At 35.3% G+C, this 22,943-nt stretch overlaps 2 protein-coding genes across 3 annotated transcripts; one reads left to right on the forward strand and one right to left on the reverse strand.

The window, feature by feature from the left end:
• Positions 1 to 373: 373 nt before the first annotated feature.
• cfap43 (cilia and flagella associated protein 43) lies at positions 374 to 19,661 on the forward strand (the record flags this gene model as incomplete). The annotated part of the gene is made up of 38 exons (XM_084390707.1): positions 374 to 455; positions 2,881 to 3,134; positions 3,261 to 3,357; positions 4,051 to 4,218; positions 4,340 to 4,490; positions 4,743 to 4,905; positions 5,043 to 5,122; positions 5,238 to 5,369; positions 5,595 to 5,711; positions 8,665 to 8,745; positions 8,854 to 9,002; positions 9,196 to 9,299; positions 9,881 to 10,030; positions 10,173 to 10,336; positions 10,428 to 10,595; positions 10,724 to 10,854; positions 11,004 to 11,175; positions 11,287 to 11,385; positions 12,364 to 12,441; positions 12,570 to 12,695; positions 13,248 to 13,352; positions 13,495 to 13,611; positions 13,794 to 13,973; positions 14,153 to 14,359; positions 14,614 to 14,703; positions 15,459 to 15,539; positions 15,625 to 15,750; positions 16,125 to 16,244; positions 16,391 to 16,498; positions 16,727 to 16,813; positions 16,904 to 16,992; positions 17,100 to 17,304; positions 17,421 to 17,533; positions 17,633 to 17,792; positions 17,907 to 18,071; positions 18,264 to 18,344; positions 18,534 to 18,687; positions 19,486 to 19,661. Exons 1-38 carry the CDS (start codon positions 385 to 387, stop codon positions 19,659 to 19,661), a joined length of 5,019 nt encoding a protein of 1,672 aa, XP_084246833.1. The 5' UTR covers positions 374 to 384.
• sfr1 (SWI5-dependent homologous recombination repair protein 1) lies at positions 19,349 to 21,038 on the reverse strand. 2 transcript variants are annotated; one of them, XM_084390709.1, is made up of 4 exons: positions 20,933 to 21,021; positions 20,732 to 20,842; positions 20,202 to 20,534; positions 19,349 to 20,114 (listed from the first exon to the last, which is right to left on the reverse strand). In XM_084390709.1, the coding sequence occupies exons 2-4, from the start codon at positions 20,819 to 20,821 to the stop codon at positions 19,923 to 19,925; spliced, it is 615 nt and encodes a 204-aa protein (XP_084246835.1). In that variant the 5' UTR covers positions 20,822 to 20,842; positions 20,933 to 21,021; the 3' UTR covers positions 19,349 to 19,922. The 2 variants fall into 2 exon arrangements, with proteins under 2 accessions (XP_084246835.1, XP_084246834.1); XM_084390708.1 differs by having other exon boundaries at positions 20,732 to 21,038.
• Positions 21,039 to 22,943: the final 1,905 nt, after the last annotated feature.

Below are 22,943 nucleotides of genomic sequence, written 5' to 3' on the forward strand. Positions count from 1 at the left end.
AAAAACAAAAAATAATTAATTCTTATTACATTCAATTTGTCTCGATTTTAACGCCATTTACATTTACATTTCATCTAATCACTAATATTGACACTACTTAATTACACCATTATTAAAAATCATTATACATATAATAAGAAGTGTTATATACATTTTTAGCCAGTAATCAGGAGCTGTTAATGGTTAAAAGCAAAAGGGCTAACGTTACACTGAAGTCAAAAGTCATCTTTTGTTAACGTTCAAGCAAGTGGTGTTACAAGACCATACAAACTACGCATAATATTACATTATGTTTCATATATGTATTATAATCTTACAATTAAATTAATAAAATAAAACAATAAAATGTGTGTTGTTATTGAAGTCCGTGTGCTATGGGTTGCTATGGACACAGACGCACACACTCAGAGGGTGAGCGGATTGAAAATGGATGTACTGGGAAACTTGGAAGTTCGGTGAGTTACGAATTATTTTTTTGAGAAAACTTGGAAAGTCCTGAACATTGTTTCTGTAGTAGATAATGAATTTTAACTTGTAAAGTTATCCTGACTGGATAACAATTTTTTGCATCAGTATCCTAGTTAGCTAGCTAACAGTTAACGTTACCTAGCATTGAGCAAAAATGCTCGAATATACACTGCACACACTGGAAATACTTTGTTATGATATAAAGTAAACTAAAATACACCAAAATCAACGTACTACTCTTACAATCTGAAATAAATAAATAAACAATAGGGTGGTCCTTATTTTTAAAGTCTCCAATTGTCATGCTCTTAACCCTTCAAATTGTTCCTTTATATAAGAAAATACAGCATGCCAATTTGTATGGCAGTAAACAATGATTACTGGTAGCTCAATAGCTTTAAACTTTCTGAGATTTTGATGATTTTCGTAAAACCAGATCATTTGAATTGGTATTGTACCTGGCTAGTAAAATTCCAAAAGAATCTCCATAAAAACATCTATCTATAAATTACAGAAACGTCTGTCTGTCTGTATGTCTCTCTGTGTGTGTGTGTGTGTGTGTGTGTGTCTGTATGTCTGTGTGTGTGTCTTTTTACCACATATCTCTTGAACCGTTAGTCCTATGGATTTCAAACTTGACAGGTGTCTCGCTACGGTCACGAGTAAGTGCAGTGCCAAGTTTGACGTTGTTTGGATGAGAAATGCTAAAGATATCGTTAAATATATCATTTTTAAAAGGTTGTGGTTTAAAAATAAACATTCTGACATTAGAGTTTGGTTCCAGAACGTGATAATTCCATTTTGATTAATTTCAGTAAAAATCTGTTTTCTTTACCAAGAAAGTGGCAAGATGAAAACGACTATTTTCTGTTTCAAACTTTCACATAGCATCTTTAGGTTATAATAACATAACAAATTCAAATCCAGATTTAGATTTTCAAAGATCTATTATAAAAACTTATTATTTTTCCCCAAAAATGCAATAAATTCATGACACTTTTTTTTTTCAAAATGCAGTTAATCCATTGAATAAATATAAAAGATATTTTTTATCATATTGAAACTGTTGAAATCAGCCGTCGCCAAGAAATATCTCCTGAACTTTTTTGACGGCGATCAGCTCACAAAAACTGATTTTGCACGGGCACTTTGCACTGCTCCCTGAATCGACGCGCTTATTCATTTGTGGATGTTAACTGAATCTGTAAGTCAGCTATGCTGTTTACTTCTGAATATTATATTTCATTCTGGTGCGCTTAACGTTATCGCTACTGTGTAATATAGTAGCCTATGCTATTCACCAACTAAACATATCCTATTCAATGCGTTCACAGTCTCTTTCACGGGCATCATTTGTAGTTGCCTATTCACAAACTGTTTGCTCAAGCGTAGCGTTTTCTCTGAGTTCACTGCGTGCTTTCTATGTACAAATAAAAATGTCACTGAACTTTTGCTGTGTAATTGTAACAATGAGCACTCAAACACACCAAACCAACAATTACTAAAAACACAGACAAAAACTGATTTTGCACTAGTCTATTAAATGCTCCATATATTCCTAAATATGTATTTTAGATACATATCTCAGTTTACTTATTGTAGAAACTAAATCCAAATTAATCCATCCATGACCCGTTTTAGCAGATTTACCTTTCCTGGTGGAATCAATACATATTTCTATTGATGATCACCTTGGTTATTGTTTGGGTTTAGAGTAAAAAATTGTAAAAAATTACATTACGTTCCTTGAAATTGACCCGGAACTTCCGAATCAAGCAGATTATCAGGAGGCACAGGCAACCATACATGCAATGAAAGTAGTCGAGGGAGGAGTGGCTCTGATTCAAGAATACAATGGTTATCTCACACACTCTGAAGAACAATTGCAGTTTCTCCTTCATGTGGTGGAAGATCACCGACGGATCTATCCAGACTGCAAAAAGTCAACGCTGGCTGCTGAGCATCAGAAATGAGGGATTGTTGAAAACTTTGTGCTTTTTTGAGATTGTTGTCATTGTTGTCATGTCAGTGTTGCTCTGATTTCAATAAAATGTAGTTCATTTGCAGCAACTTTTAATATTACTTGCATATCACAATAACGCCGCACAGCTTAACAAAGGCAATCTTCCACAAGATTGAGCTACCTCTAAATATCATTTTTTTTTGTCAACATTTTTGCATATTTCTAATTTTGAAGTTAAAAGGAACAGTTTAAGAGGTTAAGACACTAACATTTTGCACACAAAAAAAATTGGACTTGATAAGGACCACCCTAATAAACAAACAATAAAATATAAAACAATAAGAAAGCTAATAAAATATGTACAAATATTGTAGTAATCATTGCAATGATGAGAATACATACAAAATATATGTAAATAATGCTGTTTTTTGTTTATTGCCATGTATAAGGTGGGTGCAAGGATTCACCAATGGCACATTTAAATTTGTTGACAAGAAAACAGCATGCTACACCTGCGGAAATTTCATTGTTTTCCTCAATGTGGAAACTAAAACGAGGAAGACTCTGCAGAGTCCTGCTTCTGGTATTGGGGCCTTTACAGCAAGTGGACATCGCAGGTGTCTTGCTTTCTCTGACCTCAGGCTGAATCCTTCCATCTTTGTCTACAACTATCCAGAGCTTGAGCTAATGTGTGAACTGAAAGGTCAGCTATTTCACCTTAAACAACAAACTCCTAGAGCTGTTTTAGGACACACACAATTTTGTAAACATGTAAAACTATTTTTAACATGTAAAACTATTTAAAACTTTTTCCCTTTTGTTTTTTTAGGTACAACTAAACTGGGCTATACAGCTTTGGCACTGTGTGATACTGGCCCTTATTTAGTCAGTTCTTCCTCCATACCTGATCACACCATCACGTTATGGTAAAATGAATGTGTGTGTGTGTGTGTATATATACACACATATATATATATATGAAGACATCCGATGCAAAAGCCTCTAAAAGCAACCTATGTCAACAATGAGATAATATTGAGTGAATGCTCTCCGCACATAGTATACGTTCATCAAATACTTTCACTTCAAACTCACTAAATCCCAGCCTCAGCCCAATCAGAAATGTCGGTACTTAGGTAGAAACCTATACATAGGAGCCTGATAAAAATGTTAAAATTAAAGAAAAACGTTAGACAGACTTAGATGCTTTTGCATCTGAAATCTTCATATATATATGAAGATATATATGAAGAGTTAAGATGCAAAAGCCTCTAAGTGCCATCTGAGATTTTCTTACAGAATGATTATTTTTATCAAGCTTGTATAATTAAGTTCAGTAATTTCACTTTAATGACCATTAATAGGCCATTTTCATAGCCATTTAAGTGAAATTACTGAATTTAAATATACAAGCTTGATAAAAAATTATCATTCTAGAAGAAAATTTCAGATGGCACTTTGAGGCTTTTGCATCTGAACTCTTCATATATAATAAATATATATGTATATATATATATATATATATATATACAATACAGAGATTAAAATATGAGATTTGCTACAGAAGTTATTTATATTTTGCATTACAGTTTTAATATTATTAATTAATATCTTTTTAGGAACTTGGAGAGTATGATTCCACTTTGTAGCCATCCAATTTTGGGAGAGGACATCACAGCACTGGTTTTCAACCCCATGAACTGGTGTCAAATTTGTGCTGTAAAATCTAAAGCCCTTACCATCTGGAATGTTGAAAGATGTGGCAACGATCATTTGATGAATCCTAGGTAGAGTGTGTCTCCAGCAGATGTCACTGTTATTTGCACATGTATTTCATATGCCGATGGGATCAATGCACAGAAATTGTTTATTGTACTCATTATATCTTCTGTATGTTTGCTTGGCAAGTGCTGTCGATCTCCCCGCCACTGATGGTTCAGCTATTGAGTGTGAAGCAAACCTGTCTCATATGCCCAGTGGGAAGCTGACCCACGTCAGTCCTCAGATGCCCACTTCAGCTGTCGCTGGACTGAGTGGAGACAAAGCTGACAACTTTGTGGTATGGGTTGTGTCTTTAGTTAGAAGTGTGTTCTCGTAAACCAGTAGTTCTCCTGAACATAGGTTTGTATTAGTGCTGAATTAATCTAAAACAAAACAAAAATCAACAAAAAATGTTTGATATGTTTTCCATTTTTCGATTCGGTAATTTTTCAAGAGCTTTTCTATGGGAAAGATCATCAAAATCAAAACGTTCAGACTGCACTTGATTTTTGTGAAAATGACAGCAAAATATTTGTCTTTGTCCCAACAGCCTTTGAAACTAATAAAAACAAAACTGTGTCCAAGTGCCATCTGCTGGTCAACTTCTTCTGACCTGTATGTTGGTTGCAAGGAAGGTTTCCTGCTTTGTGTGAATCCTGACACTTTGCTTGTCTCTGTCCTGTATAAACCCCAAACTGAAGTAACCAGCACAGGTAAACTTATACTTGATACACATCAAATTAGAACATTATTGATTTCACTATTGACATTTTTGTAACTTAGACTTATTTAGTTCCTTGTTTTTTTAGATCTTATTTTAATTGCATTTTATTGTAATTTTACATCCCAGATGACAGTGAAACGTCCCTACAGGAGGGCAGTTTCCAGAGCTTAGCACTGCAGGACTGTAATCTCTTCTCTGCAGGAATTGTAAGAAATGTTATTTATCTTCACCCTGATAATAGCCCTGAAACTAAACACTACTCTCTTTTCAAGTGAGACATAATTTCAACCTGATTCAAGAGCATTTACAAAACCATTACAGGAAGGCATTTTACGAAAAATACAAATAAAAGGAAACAAATTAGAGGTAGTGCAGACTTGGGCTTTGGATGAGGCAGCCTCGGCTATATGCTTTTCCCCTGACGGTGAGACACTGCTGCTACCCTGTAACACAGTAAGTGTTATTATAATTTACTATAAAACCAATGTATTTTTATGATATTCATGCCACAGAAATGTTATTGTAAAAACAGTTTTATTATAATGTACAATATATTTGATCAAAAACTCATCATAGCCTTATATTTATGCCAGAATGCAATGCAAATCATAAAAAAAACGAATTATTTAAAGACATTGATGAGAAATATTGTTAATAAATTCTGGTTTTGCTTCACAGGGCTGTGTTTACAGATTCAAACCACTTCTGAAGGATAAAATTGTCAAAGTCCTAGATGTCCTCTGTGGAGATTTTGTGGCTGTTTCTCCAATCTACACTGATAGAAGCATTTGTTTGGTAAAATACCTTTGCAGTGTCAGTAGGTTAAAGGGATAGTTCATTCAAAAATGAAAATTCTGTCATCATTTACTCACCCTCAAGTTGCTCCAAACCTGTATGAATTTCTTTCTTCTGCTGAACATATATTTTGAAGAGTATGGGTAACCAAACAGTTGCTGGGCAATATTGACTTCCATAATATGTATTATATATATATATATATATATATAATTATTTTTTATTATTATTATTATTATTTTTTTTTTTTTTTTTTTTTATAAATATAATGGAAGTCAAAGGGGCCCATCAACTGTTAGGTTACTGACATCCTCCAAAATACCTTTTGTGTTCAGCAGAAGAAAGAAATACATACAGGTTTGGAACAATTCAATTCAAATTTATTTGTATAGCGCTTTTCACAATACACATTGTTTCAAAGCAGCTTTACAGAAAGTGCATTTCATAAATGTACATAGAAAAATAAAGTTAGTTAATCATGTATTAATTTAGGGCATAACATCGCTGGCGTTGAGTCGTCTCTTCACAGGCGTCGAGTCGTCTCTTCACAGGCGTCGAGTCGTCTCTTCACAGGCGTCGAGTCGTCTAGCGTCCCGAGATAACAACAGAAAAGCAGATGGGAGATAATTAGCATAGCTGCTGTTCATAATATTAATGCATTTGATCCAATTTAAGTGTAGTATAAAAGGTAATCATTATGTGAATGCTTGGCTAAAGAGATGCGTCTTTAATCTAGTTTTAAACTGGGACAGCGAGTCTGAACCTCGAACAATATCAGGAAGACTATTCCAGAGTTTAGGAGCTAAATGTGAAAACGCCCTCCCTCCTTTAGTGGACTTAGATATCCTAGGAATGACCAGAAGCCTCAAATTAAGTGATCTTAAAGAGCGCAATGGATTGTAGGGCGATAGAAGATCCGTTAAATACACTGGAGCTAAACCATTTAGGGCTTTATAGGTCAGTAGCAATACTTTGTAATTGATACAGAACTTAATAGGTAACCAGTGTAGAGATGATAAAATTGGTGTTATATGATCATATTTTCTTGACCTAGTAAGAACTCTAGCAGCTGCATTTTGGACTAACTGTAGCTTGTTTATTGAGGATGCAGGACAACCAGCTAATAAAGCATTACAGTAATCTAGTCTCGAGGTCATGAATGCATGAACTAACTTTTCTGCATCAGAAACAGATAGCATGTTACGTAGCTTAGCAATGTTTCTAAGGTGGAAAAAGGCTGTTCTTGTAACATATGAAATATGATTTTCGAAAGACAAGTTGCGGTCTAATATAACACCCAGGTCTTTTACTGTAGTTGATAAAGTAACAGGACATCCTTCTAAATTAAAGTTGTATTGCAAGAGGTTTTGTGGGCAGTTTTTTGGACCAATAAGTAATAAAAGAAAATTACACGTCATCCAGTATTTTTAACACATTCTGTCAATTTAGATAATTTAGCGTTTTCATCTGGTCGTGATGAAATATATAATTGAGTGTCATCAGCATAACAGTGGAAATTAATTCCATGTTTTCTTATAATATTACCAAGTGGCAGCATATATATTGAGAATAGCAGAGGGCCTAACACAGATCCTTGTGGCACTCCATAGTTTACTGACGTTATCTTCGATTTTTCCCCATTTAAACAGACAAAATGGTAGCGGTCTGATAAGTACGATCTAAACCAGTTTAATGCCTGTCCCTGAAAACCAGTGTAATTTTGTAGTCGATCTAAGAGTATTTTGTGATCTATAGTGTCGAACGCAGCGCTAAGATCGAGTAAAACTAGTATTGAGATACATCCTTGGTCAGAAACGAGAAGTAAATCATTTGTAATTTTAACGAGCGCAGTTTCTGTGCTATGATGCGGCCTGAATCCTGACTGAAATTTTTCATGGATATCATTTTCTTGCAAGAAAGATCACAATTGAGCGGACACAACTTTTTCTAGTATTTTAGACATAAATGGAAGATTTGAAATGGGTCTGTAATTTGCTAGGTTATTATGATCTAATTGTGGTTTCTTAATGAGAGGTTTTATAACTGCCAACTTGAATATTCTCGGAACATGACCTAAAGATAAAGACGAGTTAATAATATTGAGAAGAGGCTCTTCCACTACAGGTAACACTTCTTTCAGTAGTTTAGTGGGTATTGGATCTAATAAACATGTTGTTGGTTTAGATGCAATGATAAGTTTATTTAGCTCTTCCTGTCCTATAGTTGTAAAGCGCTGTAGTTGTTCTTGAGGGGCGATAATTGAGGTTGAATCATAAGACATCATTAAAGATTGTACATTTACAATTGTGTTTCTGATGCTTTCTATTTTCTCAGTGAAAAAATTCATAAAATCATTACTACTAAACTGTAACGGAATATTTTGCTCAGGTGATGTCTGTTTATTTGTTAGTCTAGCCACGGTGTTAAATAAGAACCTTGGATTATTTTGGTTATTTTCTATTAGTTTGCGGAGATGCTCAGCCCTGGCTGCTTTTAGGGCCTTTTTATAATGTGACATACTGTCTTTCCACGCGATTCTAAAGACCTCTAAATTAGTTTGTTTCCATTTACGCTCTAAATTACGAGTTTCTCTCTTGATAACATGTAGCACTGTTGTACCATGGTGCTTTAGTTTTCTCTCTAACCTTTTTTAATCTAATTGGTGCAACAATTTCTAATGTACTAGAGAAAATGGTGCTCATAGTGCTAGTCATTTCCTCTAGTTCATCTGTTTGTTTGGGTTCACTGAGCAGCTGAGATAGATCAGGTAAGCTATTAACAACTTGAGCGTGAGTAAATGATGACATAATTTATATTTTGGGTGAACTATCCTTTTAATTATTTTAAATAATAAATTGATATTATTAGAATAGTATTATTACAATGTAATATATATTAGATTACAAATGTTAAAATATTATTGAAAATAGCATCTGCATCTCCATTGTTGCAGTCAGTCAGAGAAGCAGGAGACATACAGCTGTGGGCTTTGGATGATGGACAATGCATGGGCGCTATCTCTCTGCAAACACATGTTAGTGCTATAATTACAGGTTCTATATGAATCGCACAGAGTACTTATTTTTCCCAAATCATAAATACTCAAATCTGTGTATAACTGTTTGGTATGACTTTACTTCAGGTGACCAGTATGGCATGCTGCCTCGTAGCGCAGTATGTTGTTGTAGGGACAGCCACTGGAGATGTCCTGTTTGTGGAGATGACTACAAAACAGAAGCCCAGATTAGTTCACAGAGTTCATTTCTACCATGTCCCTGTAGACCATTTAGTGTGAGTTTCTTAGCTCCAGGGTTATTTGCTCTCATATTTCTTTAGAAGAGGAGGAATCCCAGACAGCAACATCTGGGGTACGTGTGGAATCTACGTGTACCAGATGTGTGCCGGATATGGGCCGACACCATGTTGCTGTCTGGGATGTGAACTGAATGTTGAGCATACTGTATAATATATATTTGTTCAACAGGTTTGATCAAGGTGGCAACTTCTTAATCACAGGAGCATCAGACTCACGCATGTTTGTGCTGAATGCAAGGCCATCAAAAGGATTTGAAGTTATTGGATGGATTGGTAATTTTTAGGACAACGTACACTGTGATTCAAGTTTCGGTCAGTAAGATTTATTTTGAAAGAAATTAATCATTTTATTCAGCGAGCATTAAATTGATTGGAAAAAAACAGTAAATACATTTATAATTATAATAAAAGCGTTCTATTTCTAATAAATGCTGTTCTTTTGAACTTTCTATTCATCAAAGAATGCAGAAAAAATGTATCCTGGTTTCCACAAGAAAAAAATTAAGCAGTATGTTTTGAACCGTTTTCAACATTGATTGTAATAAAAAATGTTTCTTGAGCACCAAATCAGCATATTACAATGATTTCTGAAGGATCATGGTCCATAACAGGAATAAATTACTTTTTGAGATATATATTAAAATAAAGCAGTTCTTTTAATAATATTTCATAATATTGCTGTATATTTGTTCAAATAAATGCATCATTGGTAAGCATAACAGACTTCTTTCAAAAACATTAAATAAAAAAAATATAAAACCTACTTGACCCCAACCTTGAATTGCAGTGTATTAACTTTTTTGCCTAAAGGTTTAAGTAATTTTTAACAAAGTTAACTCTTTTTTTTTTTTCAGAGGCTCCAGGTGCCATTGTAAGCCTTTCCACTCAGTACCAAAAGGAAAGCGGACAGGTTAAAGTGCTGGTGCTATGCAGCACGACAGGGAGAGAAATCAATGAGGGAAATGTACTTCTGCTAATGACGTTGTTTGTGCTAGAGCTTACAGGTACATGCCATACAGGAAAAAACATGCCATAATTGAGGCTGGCATAGAAGCCTGGCTATGCTGAAAAATTAGGAGAACAAAAGATAGACATTCAAAGTACATCACTCCAGCTTTCCTTATTATAATGTTGTGCCTCTTCCAGACTCAAAAAGTTTTGTGGATGTCCACGGCCGTCTGCGTAAAGATGTCCTTCACAGCTGTTTGTACGAGCTCCCTCACGCACTTTGTTCTTGTGTCCTGGCCACAAACAAGATATTTGGTTACTGCCAACAGAGAAAAGTCTTGCAAAGATTCAGTATCCCTGAGGTGAAATACAAACAGACAACACTCACAGCTTGATGACAGTTTTATTTGTTTTTTTGGCAGTGCTCCTAACTGCTTCTCATGTGTTATACAGAGTGATGAAAAGCCCTCTAATGTGCAGGAAGCAGTTCAACTTATACCAGAGAAGGAGGCATCGGGCCATTTTCTGAGCCCTGCATTTCTACAGCTCTCTCCACATCAAGCCTGGCTGGCAACAGTTGGCAGGGATGGACTGCTGCGCATCTGTGAGATTTCAACAATGGTATTGTCTGTTAAAACCACTCTCTACAAGTTCATCCATGTTTATGAGCACTGGGCTTGGAGCAACATGTTTCTCAGAAAATGGCCAACTATTTGAGGAGTATGTAAGAGTATGCCTTTGACATGCAGGACAGGTGTGTGCAGCTGCAGTGCCACTCATGTTGGCAGGATGGAGTCGGATCTGTTTGTTTCACCCCAGACAGTCAGACCCTCATCACCACTGGCCTGAGGGACGGCTCGCTTGTCTGCAGCAGGCTAAGGTGAGCTCGGGGTCTCAAAAACATCAAACAGACAATATTACTATAGAACTTTGATCTATAGCAATATTTTCTCTCTCTGGTCATTTTAAAATGCCCTTGAAGCTGGACCTGAAGCATTTTTGTTTTTACAATGCTTTCAAATTTAACAGGCTAAAGCTTTCTGGGGCTGGCAAAGCAGCTGCAGCTACCCAGTATGGTCAATCAATTGCTGATTCTTTTGAGTCAGTAGTATCCTCAGAGAACACTGTCCTCACCAAAATGACTGACCGGGATTCACAGACACAATCCTTTACCAGATGTGCCTCATTTCATACAGAAGAGGTATAGAAACACAGCGCTTTCTAATGTTTAAATAATAGGCACAATATTGTACCTGGTTTAGCAGTTTAACTGGGGAGATGTTCCTTGAGATACACAAAATTCTCCCTGCAGGTCAGTTTTAATGAAAAGATGAGTCATGAAGCTGAGCAAGAGGAAAACTATTTTGCATCCCCAACTAGTTCTACATGGCTTGATGGGAAATTTGATGCGGTTAGTGCTTGTCTCTGAATTTATTTATGTGGTGTTCTGTCTCATTTAATTAAAAAAGTGTGTTTATTGTTCTTAATTGTATAATATAGAATCATTTGTTGCCAGCACCTAATTCTTTTCAGGTTGCAACAACTTTTGTGTTTATTTTTTATGAGTTTAAAATGGCTGATCACAGACCTCCTGGAGAAAAAATGAATATGATTACAAAATATATTTATTAACATGGACTGGCAAAGGTGTTATAGCCTTATGTTACATTATGCACTGTGCATTAAATATATATTTTTTATTAATATAAAAGTATACATTTAAAAGTTTTGGGTCAGTAATAGTTACTATATTATTTATATTCATACTACTATTATTATTATTATCACCACAGTGAATAAATTGATCAAAACCCAGTAAATTGAGCAAAACTCATAACCTACACTGTCATTCAAAAGTTTGAGGTCAGTAAGATTGATACATTTGAAAGAAATTAATACTTTTATATTCATCAAAAATCATTTTAAAAAGTATCATGGTTTCTAAAAAAAATATTAAGCAGCACAACTGTTTTCTACATTGATAATAATAAGATTATTATTTATTTATCTATTTAATTTTTTTGAGCAGCAAATCAGCATATTATAATTATTTCTTAAGGATCATGTGACACTGAAGACTGGAGTAATGACTGCTAAAAATTCAGCTTTCCCATCACAGGAATAAATTACATTTTTAAATTAAAATAGAAAACTGCAATTTTAAATTGAAATAGTATTTCACTTTATTTATACTATATTTTTGATCAAATAAATACAGCCTAAAGACTTTATAAAATAAAATAAAAACTTACTGCCCCCAAACTTTTGAATGGCAGTGGATATTTATTATACTGGTTTCCACAAACAACAAGGAAGATGCTTAAGAAATAGAATAACTGAAAGATAATCCATTAATAGTAAGATTATGACTCTAGTGTTATTTCACCAGGTTCTCCAAGAAGAGATCCAGCAGTATGCAGAGACAAAGAAGAACCTAAGAAGAAACATTAAGGTTCTTCGTGACAGAGTAAGAGAAAGAATCCTCCACTTCTATTATTAATGTATATATTAAACAAATTATTATTTAACCTGATTGTTTCCATACACAAATTTGAAGTTGAAAGGTTCATCCTAATTGTTTCTGGCTCACTCCAGATCAAAGCTATGATGGAGGAGAATGAGAGTCTGGAAGACATGGAGAAACTGGAGCAACAGGAATTTAACCTGGATGTGGAGGAGCAACAGAGACTGCAGCTGGAGGGAAAGCAGGAGGTTACCAGGGTAAACATGACTGTTTACAGATGATTAAGAGCAGATTACTTATATAGACATCTTTTTGGAAGTAGTTGTGGCCTAATAGTTAGAGCGCCGGAATTGTAACCCGGAGGTCACGGGTTCGAGTCTCAGTACCAGCAGGAAATGTAGGTACTGGGAGTGAATGAACTGCACTCTCTTCCTCTCTCATTACCCACAACTGAGGTACCCTTGAGCAAGGCACCTAAACTCCAATCGCCCCCTGGGTAAATGTCTCTCCACTCCTCCGGGTGTGTGTTCACGGTGTGTGTGTGTGTTCAATACTCACTGCTGTGTGTGTGTGTGTGTGCAATTGGATGGGTGAAATGCAGAGCACAAATTCTGTGTACAGGACACCATACTTGGCTACACGTAACACGTCACGTCACTTTTGTACAAACAAGCTTTTCAGTTTATATAGAATTTCTTTCCCCTTTAGTTCAACAATAATATCTTATGATTAGAATGTTGATACATCATCTGATATTTATGTAAAAACTAATATATACATCTCAACTTTTTGTTGTTGTGTGGTTTAAGGTGAGGAAGGAGATTGAGATGGAGAATCTGGCTAAGTGCTATCAGAGGGAGGTCCTGAAGAGAGAATTCTGGGATTCCATGCAAGTCAAAGGGAAAGCCATTAAGGTATCTGGTAGATATTATGTGGGGGAAAAACCTTTGTAACAATATACACATCCATCAGTTTAACCTGGCTTACCTGTAACTACTAGAAATACTATACAGCTGCCAACTGTCAGTGTCTTTGTGTGTTCTTTATTGCCCCCAGGCCTTTCATTCTGAAAATGAGGTGAAGAACTACCCCATGAAGGAGCGCACTGAAAAGGAACTTGAAGAGCTTCATAGGGTTGAGACCACGAGGCAGATTGAACAGGAAGATTCACAAGTAAATGTACAGTGTATTACTCAAACAATAATGAGTCAGCTGTTGGAATGGATTCCTCCATAGCAACCAAAGCCTCACTTGATACTGAACATAATGTACCTTGACACTGGATACACAGTGTTTGTTTCTACAGATGTTAGATTCATAAAACCTGACACAAATAATATGAATATTCTTCATAGCTTCAAGAGGCGATTTTAGACACAATCTCTGGAGAGAAAAGGGAGGAGATGGCAGCAGGGGACAGTCCTGCTCTGACTGGCAGCCTGAGTGCTCTCTATGGAGGCGTCAACCCGTATCTCTACAACCAGTTTAAATTACGTGTCAGAGAGCAGAAAATCAACCAAATCACCTTGCTAAAGGTGATGACTTTTCTTGTTGTCTTGATAAACAACTAGAGTCAGAACAAATTTTGTTTTATTTGTGTGTTTGCATCCTGTTTTAAGTACAGAAAATGTCTAAAGAGTAAAAAAAAAAAAACCGGGTGCATTTGGGTCTGACCTCAAATTAATTTGCTATATTTCATGGTTGTTTTATGAAGGATGTTATCTACAAAGTGAAGAGCACATTCAACAAAGAATTTGAGGCAGTTTACAAGCAGAAGGAGCAGGAAATCAACCGTGTCAGAGAGAAGAAGAAGCGTATCTCTGAAATTATGACTGAGCTGGACCTAAGTGAGACCCTGTGGGAGCCTAATCTCACCGATAATGAGTGTCCTGAGAGAGCTCTTACTGTGACCGACTTAGAGGTAACTCAGGCAGTCTGTATAGAAGATTTTAAATAATTCTAGGGTTAATCTAGGATTTATCTTACCTTTATTGGTCCAAGTCACCAGATCCATTGTCTAAAAAGTCTGATATACAGCAGACCCATTTTATATCTTTCAACTTGAAATACTTATATCATATACTTTATTTCATTTAAATAATGTAAACATGGCAAACACTGATTTATTATTGTGGACAGTGAGCCTGACAGGCGAATTCATGCGTGTGCTTCTAGATCAAGGTTGAGAAATACCTCACCCCCGAGCAGAAAGAAAAAGAAGAAAATCTAAGAGAAGAAGACAAACGACAAATGCTTGCAGCCAAGGTATAACATTACTGTACCTCACAACAGGTGTGCTTTTAACAGTTAAACTATTTATTTTCACCTTATAACTCATGTTTAACACTACCGTTCAATTTCATTTTAGTCATATAAGTTTAATAATCTAGGGTTTGATTATTAGAGGAGTGGACCAACATTCCTCAGTCATCAGTTTTTAATCTATTCATTAAAAAGATTCTTGATTTTATCAATTTATACACTACCGTTCAGTACGAATTATTTTTTAAAGGAATAAATTAACACATTTATTCACTAAGGATGTGTTAAATTGATCAAAAGTGACAAAAAAATTCTCTTTTGAACTTTCTAGTGATCAAAAAATCCTAAAAATATGTATTGTGGTTTCCACAAAAATATTAAGCAGCAACACTGATGATAATAATAAGAAATGTTTCTTGAGCAGCAAATCAGCATATTAGAATGATTTCTGAAGGATCATGTGACACTGAAGACTGGAGTCACAGAAATACATTTTATTATAAAATATATTAAAATATAAAACAGTAATTTAATTGTATTATTTCACAATATTCCTGTTTTTACTGTATTTTTTATCAAATAAATGCAGGTCTGGTGAGCATAAGAGACTTCTCCGACCCAAAACTTTTAAATAGTATAAAACATTAAGCTGCAATATGAAAACGGTCTTATATTTACAGATATTGTAACGATACAGTGTGTTACTTGGATATTTCAGTATATTAGATGATAAAAACGTTTCTGCATTTCCATTGCAGTCGGACAAAATGAGAGATCAAGCGCTCAATGTAATGATGGGTGGAGTTCTGGAGCTTAAAAAAGAGGATGTGCTGAAGACGGTGAGATGGCAGATATAATCTTATTGGAATGTATAAATATATTTATCAATAAGTACACATTACATTTAAGATGCTTATTTCATAGGAAGTACCTCAGCCTGAGTTCATGTCTAAACCTGAAGTACAGTGGACAGAAGAAGAGAGAAAGAGCTTCAAAGAGTTTGAGAAAAAAGCAAAGGAGCTCAGAGAGGAGCAGGAGAAATACAGAAAAGTATGACTTTGATCACATTACACTTAAAGGGATCGTTCACCCAAATTCTGTAGGTACTGTCAAGCTTTGAAAACGATTTTTTTTTTTAAAGCACCATAGAAGTATCATAAAATGTATCCATACAATGCTTATACTATATTTCAGATCATCTGAGGCCATACAGTAACTTTTTTGTGAGGAACAGACATCACAAAATCTTATTTGCAGTCAAGTATATTCAAGTTGCTGCTTCAAAATCCATCACAGTATATGCAAAAACCAATGGTCATTTGGTATCATTGGTGTCAAATCTGCATTTTTGGATGAACTATTCCTATAAGCAATCACACCCTTACATTTCAGATCTCTTTAAAACAAAGTCACTGTTTTCCTAGACACTGGAGACAGAAATGAAGAAACTGCTGACATCTATTAAAGAGGCTACCCAGATGTTTGACGAAAGACTCACAAAGCTGTTTGAAAGGAAGGTGAAATCAGAGATGGTCATATACCAAGTAAGATGATACAATACATCATAACAGTTTTGCATGTCACCTTTTCAGGGGCGTACTGTGTACAAATAACACGACCTGCTAACAATGTAGTCACGTAACAGTAACTGCTCATCTACTACTATAGATTATGATTTTTTATCCTTCAGGAGGAGCTCAAGATTGCAAATCTGGTTCACTCCATTCAAACCGAAGAAGAGATCCTCTGCAGAGAGAAACAGTTGAGCCTTAAACTTGAGAAGGCACGAATTGTAAAGGTGATCTTCGTTTTTTATGTAGATATTCTGTCTTTTATCATTTTTTCAGCCGTGCTGTTGTCTGTTTACAGAAACTCTATAACCTTGTCAGAAATTAGACAATTATAATGTTCCTGATGATGAGACAAAAATTTCAGGCAAGAACAAACTTGTGTGGCACTGTAATCCGTTCCTGTGAGACTGTTTTGTACATTTCCTAATGTATGAGTCACCTCTCTTTCCTGACAGAATGAAATTGGGGAAGAACTGAAAAAACACAGGGAGACCGTTGATGAGTTTAGAGAGGTGTATGATAACACAGTCGCTGAGGACAAAGTAAGATTACGAAAATATCATGCATATGCATGTCCATAATGTTCTCACCAAGAAAGTCTTATTTTATAAGCCCTTCTCCTTTTTTAAAAGCTTCTCGACAAAGGATTTCGCAAAGAGTTTTGTGACATCCCTGGACATATAATTGACCAGCTCTATAAGCTTTACAAACGCAGACCCAGGTATTATTTCAGAGAAGTTGCAACTTCAATCATGCATATGCACAAGACAAGTGTTTGTCCAGTATTAACTACCTTTGAAAAGAGTAAAAAAGCTTGTTGTTTGACAGGGTTCAGAAGATAAAAACTCAGACTGAAAACAACCCGTTTAGAGAGGGGGCGCTGTTAGGAACAGCACCATCTGATGGACTCTCTCTGATGATGAAGGCCATGGAAGAGTTGGAAGCTCCAGAGAACATGCCGGAAGGATTAGATCCAGTCGTTTGGGAAAGGTTTTGCCTGGCCAGACGGGCCAAAGTGGAAAGTGAACAAAAGGTGAGAATGGGTAGACATGACGGAAAGAAGCTAAAAGTCCCCCAAATCTTAAGCTGAGTTCCTCATAATTCATAATCAAAAACCGTCTGAGAAGGGTTTTACGTTGACTCCTGTAGGTCAAACTAAAGGCATTGACCCTGGCGGAGATGCAGGCTTTTCTTCAGAGGAGAACAGATGAGGACGAGAATGCTCAACTTGAAATCAAAAATCTCATTGATGAACTTCATGGGTGAGAAGACATTTCATTATATAAATTAAGGATATCACTGGAAATAAGATGTTATTGAGAATCGGTGAGCAAATAATTTCATACCTAATATTGTCTTAGCCTTTGTGAAGAGAAGATGAGGTTTCGACTGGACTGCATGGTGCAGATCCTTCTACAGCAAGGCCAGGTGGAAGTGGAGGCTGGAGACTTCATTGCTGACAACACCGATGCTCTGCTGATCCATCGCGAAGTAATTGAGGACCTGAACAGCACCATCAGGGTAAAGATCGGGAACATTGTCTGATAAATTCACAGATAACTTATCTGATTCTTTGTCAGTTTATGCAACTATTCACTCATTTCTTCATTCATTCATTAATAACTTTATTATCAGGCTTTAGGAGATCAGAAGATTGCCAGCATGGTGGAGTGTAAAGACTTCCGCAAAGGAATCATACAGCAGGAGTGGGATCACAGGAGAATGAGAATGGAGCTGGAAGATCTTAGAAACAAAGCCAGAGACATACAGACCCTGCGCATCACTCAGGAGATTCAAGACGTATGGATTTAATCTTTAGTCTTACATTTGAAGTAATCTCGATTGAATAAAAATCTAGTAAAAATTGAAGAGGAATATGATTTAACAGATCTAATAGGACACTATGGCTCAGGACTACCTTTGTCTGTGAAACTTTAATGATATAATATTACAATTACAAATATTTGTTTCTTTGTATTTTTCTCATGTCAGTACCTGACTGAAACAAGTAATGACAACATGGTGTCAAAGCATCTCACAACTCTGGAGAGGACCATAGATTTACAGGAAACGGTAAACTCGCTTATTACTTTTCAAGCGCCTTGCAAAGATAATAATCATATTGAGTAACTTAGCCAGATGCTTATTTCTCAGCGCAGGTATTCCCCAGTTGTAAATTCAGTCTGAATGATTACATTAATCAAATTCAGTGGCAGATATAAATGTTTTTTTTTTTTCTTCTTTTTTTCACTCTTGGCCTAGACTCATCAAAAGAAAATTGAGACTTACAAGAAACAGATAAAGCACCTGAACAGACAACATTCACACATGCAAGAGAAGAACGCAGCCCTCGACTTAAGAACGGCTGACATGGAGATAACTGTTGCAGAGAGAAGAAATATTGTCGAGGCTGTTGGTAAATTACTTTATATCTTGCTACATTAAAGAAAGTAACAATTTGTTTTTAGCAAAAATAGATTACTTGGTACTATTCAAAAGTTTGGGGTCAATAATTAATTTATTTTTTTAAGAAGAAGAAATTAATACTTTTATTTAAAGGGATGGTTCGGAGTAAAATCAACCGTGGGTCCTTTGCACCATGACCTCGAGCCAAACGAAAGACACATTAAATTGTATCAAAAGTAAAGACAATTATAATTTTACAAAAGATTTATATTTAAAATTAATGTTGTTCTTCTGAACTTTCTATTCGCCAAAAAATCCTGAGAAATGTAAAAAATAAGAAATGTTTCTTGGGCACCAAATCAGCGTTTTGGAATGATTTCGGAAGGATCATGTGACACTAAAGACTGGAGTAATGATGCTGAAAATTCAGCTTTGTCATCAAAGGCATAAATTACATCTTAGATATATTAAAATATAAGTTATCTTAAAGTGTAATATATATTCTGAGTAATACTGTTTTTGTGATCAGATATATTAAAGTTATTTTAAAGTGTAATATATATTCTCAATAATACTGTTTTTACTGTATTTTTGATCAAATAAATGCAGTCTGGGTGAGCATAAGAGACTCATTTCAAAAGGCATTAACAAATTACTGACCACAAACATTTGAACAGTAACCTATTGAATTTAATTCATTTTTTAAAAGATGCATGATTTGTACATTCTGTTCATGGTCAATGAATTAGGCCCAATAACTTTGAGTTTTGAGACAAAATATCTCAACATTTTGTTCTATGTTAACCAGCAATGGGAGATGATAAAAAGACAGAGGCAGAGAAGAACTACCAAGATATCATCTTGAGAAAGAAGCTGCTGAACATAGTCGGAGCACAATCTGAAGAGATACTCCTACTGAGAGCAGAGGTTGAGAAACTGCGTATGAAGAACTTCCCATCTCTTTCTCAACTACACTACAACTGATTCAGGATACATAACAGATGTATTATTTCAGCTTTTGGTTGAAAAATAAAAATGTCAATAGACAGACATGACAACACAAAAAAATGTTTAATAAATTACAATACAGTTTAATAAACCTATCAAAATTCACACTGCAATGTCTTATCAATTCCACATATAATCTGATTATTTTCTCAATCCAAGTGTTTTAATGAATAACCTGGTCTGAAATGGCATGTTACAACCGGTTTAACAGTGTGAATAAAATTAATATAATGACTCTCAGGTGTCTGTGAATTCTTCCTCTGTCCTATCAAAGTGCAGTAACTTGTCATCTAACCCGAAGTTGTCTATAAGCTGAGACAGACTAGTCTGTTTTCCCTCTGTGGGTAATTCACGTTGTAATTCATACAGCACAGACTGAGCACAGGATCTCCATTTGTCTATGAGCGTCTGCAGCCGGATCAGGTCATTCTATGGGGAAAGACAGCAAAGAGAAAAACTTCAACAACACCATCCTTTGCTTATAAGTCAATGCCAATACTTCATTTAGATGTTTACCTTGTTTCTATACATCTGGACCATCTTTAATCTTCTCAAGGTTTCTGATTTCTCCTTCACTGCTTTTCTTAACTCTTGGCATTGCTGAATCGAGTCGTTTGGTGCAGTCTCAGCTGTGTGATCGTGTGAACAGTCTCTTTGCTCCCTCATATCATTCTGATTGACATCAGTATCAGTCTCTCTTTCCTCAGTCACGCAGTGCTTTGTTTCTCCAGGTTGTGAAGTCTGTGGTTGATTGTCATCTTCAATTTTGAGGCGTTTAACCACACTGAGGGGGGATCTGAATGAGTGTCGTGCTCTTTTTAACTTCTCCCTCAGTGAGGCACTCATGGACTGAAGCAAAAAACAAAAGTCAAAAAAGTATCAACAATAATCACAAAGACAAGTACGCCTTGACGCAGTACAGTACACAGTGTTTTTGTGAGTGAAAAATAACAATAGTGTGCAAGCTAACATTCTTTGCTAATGTTAGCTTCGTCTGAAACCAAATATTAGACATCAACTCAAAAAGCCAATAAGCTGTAACTTACCGTGGTTGCGCTGGACCTACTTGAAGAAGACTGGGCTGTATTCGGTGTAGTTTCATTAGCTGGTGTCAGTTTTATCGGGGTTGTCTCCATGATTCACACCATGTGAAATCGCTATGAAAAGAAGAAAACGGCTACATAACTCTACAATGACTAAATTATATATCCGTTTTACTAGTGTAAAAATTCAGTTGGAAGCAACACCGTGTAAATCTGATTTTTCATCTGTAAAGTGATCAGTCGGCTGATGTTTTGAAATTGGTGCAAGTTCTATTTACTTCGTTGTCATTTCCGGGCCGTCTAATACGTCATTGTCATAATCAAGAATCATGGGAAATGTAGTCTGAAATAACTGTTTTATAAAAGTTAATAATAAGCTACATAAATGGAAGAAATATGCAATTATTACATGTCTAGTCTCTTTCTTTTAGTATATAAAAAATAATTGTTAGAATCCAGCACCTCATATTTCATTTATTATTTTTAATTCACAAAATAACACAGAAAATAGGTTTATACAGCACTGTGCAAAAGTCTTAGGCACACTAGTAATTCACCCCAAAGAAATGGTTTTAAGCTAGTTATTTATATATTTTGTTTTAGAAGGATTCTGACAACAGCCGATGCTCCACACGGAGATCTGATCTCACCATCATCGAGTCCATCTGAGATTATATGAAGAAACAGAAAAACTGAGACTAAATCCAGAAGAACTGCGGTAACGTTTCCAAGCCGTTGAAAAAACCTACCTGCAAAACTAAAAACTATGTGCAAGTGTACCTGGACAAAAGCTGTTTTAAACGCAAAGGGTGGTCACACCTATTGATTTGATTTAGTTAATTGTTAAAAATTAATAACAGTAAATAATAGTTAACTGGTAATAGTTAACTGATAAAAGTTAATTGATAGATTTATGACATTATTTTTGAAAGCATTCTCATTTACAGCATTTTTACACAAGTGCCAAAGTACACATGGTAGATCTAAACATATGCCTTGTTAAAGGGACTAATAGGATTCCAGAGATGAATCAGAGGTGAAGAGGTTTTACTGAACCCATAAAGTCAAAAAGAAGGATGTTGAAATCAATGAATCAATGGTAAAAAAGGTATTTATTATTTAAAAAAACACAATTACAAAGAAAAACATCTAATTGCAAATGAAGATGATTACATTTGTAGTTCAGATCATTCATGTTTTTTATTCAACCACATGGCTGTTCTTTCTCTACTGGAAATATTTTGTCTTGTTATAACTTGTGAAATCATAATTGTTTAATAGCTCATGCACTCTCACATTTTTCCTATATTTGAATGGGTCTAATACACTGGTCAGAGAGAGAGAGAGTGAGACATCCATCATGGGGTGGAGTTCAAGCTTTTGTGACTCATGTGCATTTTTGTATCATCAGGGTGTGGTCAGTGGGGAAAAAATATCAATAGAAAAAGTTAAATCACAAGAGAACAACACCTTTTTCCCTTGGGAAGTTTGTATGTCCCTAAATTCCATTAGGAACATTTGTATTGTTCTTTGATCCAGCTCCTCAGATGATTCACTGATAATAATAATAATGAGTAATACATTTACATAATATTTATTATAGCATTAAATCATATCTGTCACAAAAAAAAACCTTCCTATTATTGTATAGGATTGGCTAAAAAGGTATGCATGAACATGTACATCTATAAGGACAGGGAGTTAAACTCTTGCTGGAAATGAATGCCAACAGTATCCTTATCTGACCCCATTTCAAATGTTCAGACTGTAAGCAGTTGACAAATTCACAGTAAAATTATTCTAGTCATGTTCCTGCAGTTTCATTAAAGACCAATGCTTCCTTTGAGGTATTTGAAAAGTATTTAAGTATGTTTTGATTCCCATGAAATGCATGAGTTGATCAAATATACCTTGAATGCAGTGTATGTTGAAAGAAATGTCTGTCAAATGTTTAATGCTTAATGCATATAGCACTTGTGCAATAAGAGACAAAGCATGACATTTTGAAGCCTGCTGAATGTGAGGTTTATAATGTAATCAAAGTCTTCATGACCTAACTTACAGAGAACATTATTTTACAGACTCTCAAATAAAACATTGGCTAAAATGATTTCGTCAGCGGACGTTGAACAAAATGCATTTTCTGTTATGGTTACACTGTTATGCCAACAGTAGTAGATTAAACCTACTTTTTTGAAACTTAGTTTTCTTTTTT

This window comes from Rutilus rutilus (assembly GCF_951802725.1).
Source record: "Rutilus rutilus genome assembly, chromosome: 20".
Lineage (NCBI taxonomy): Eukaryota > Metazoa > Chordata > Actinopteri > Cypriniformes > Leuciscidae > Rutilus > Rutilus rutilus.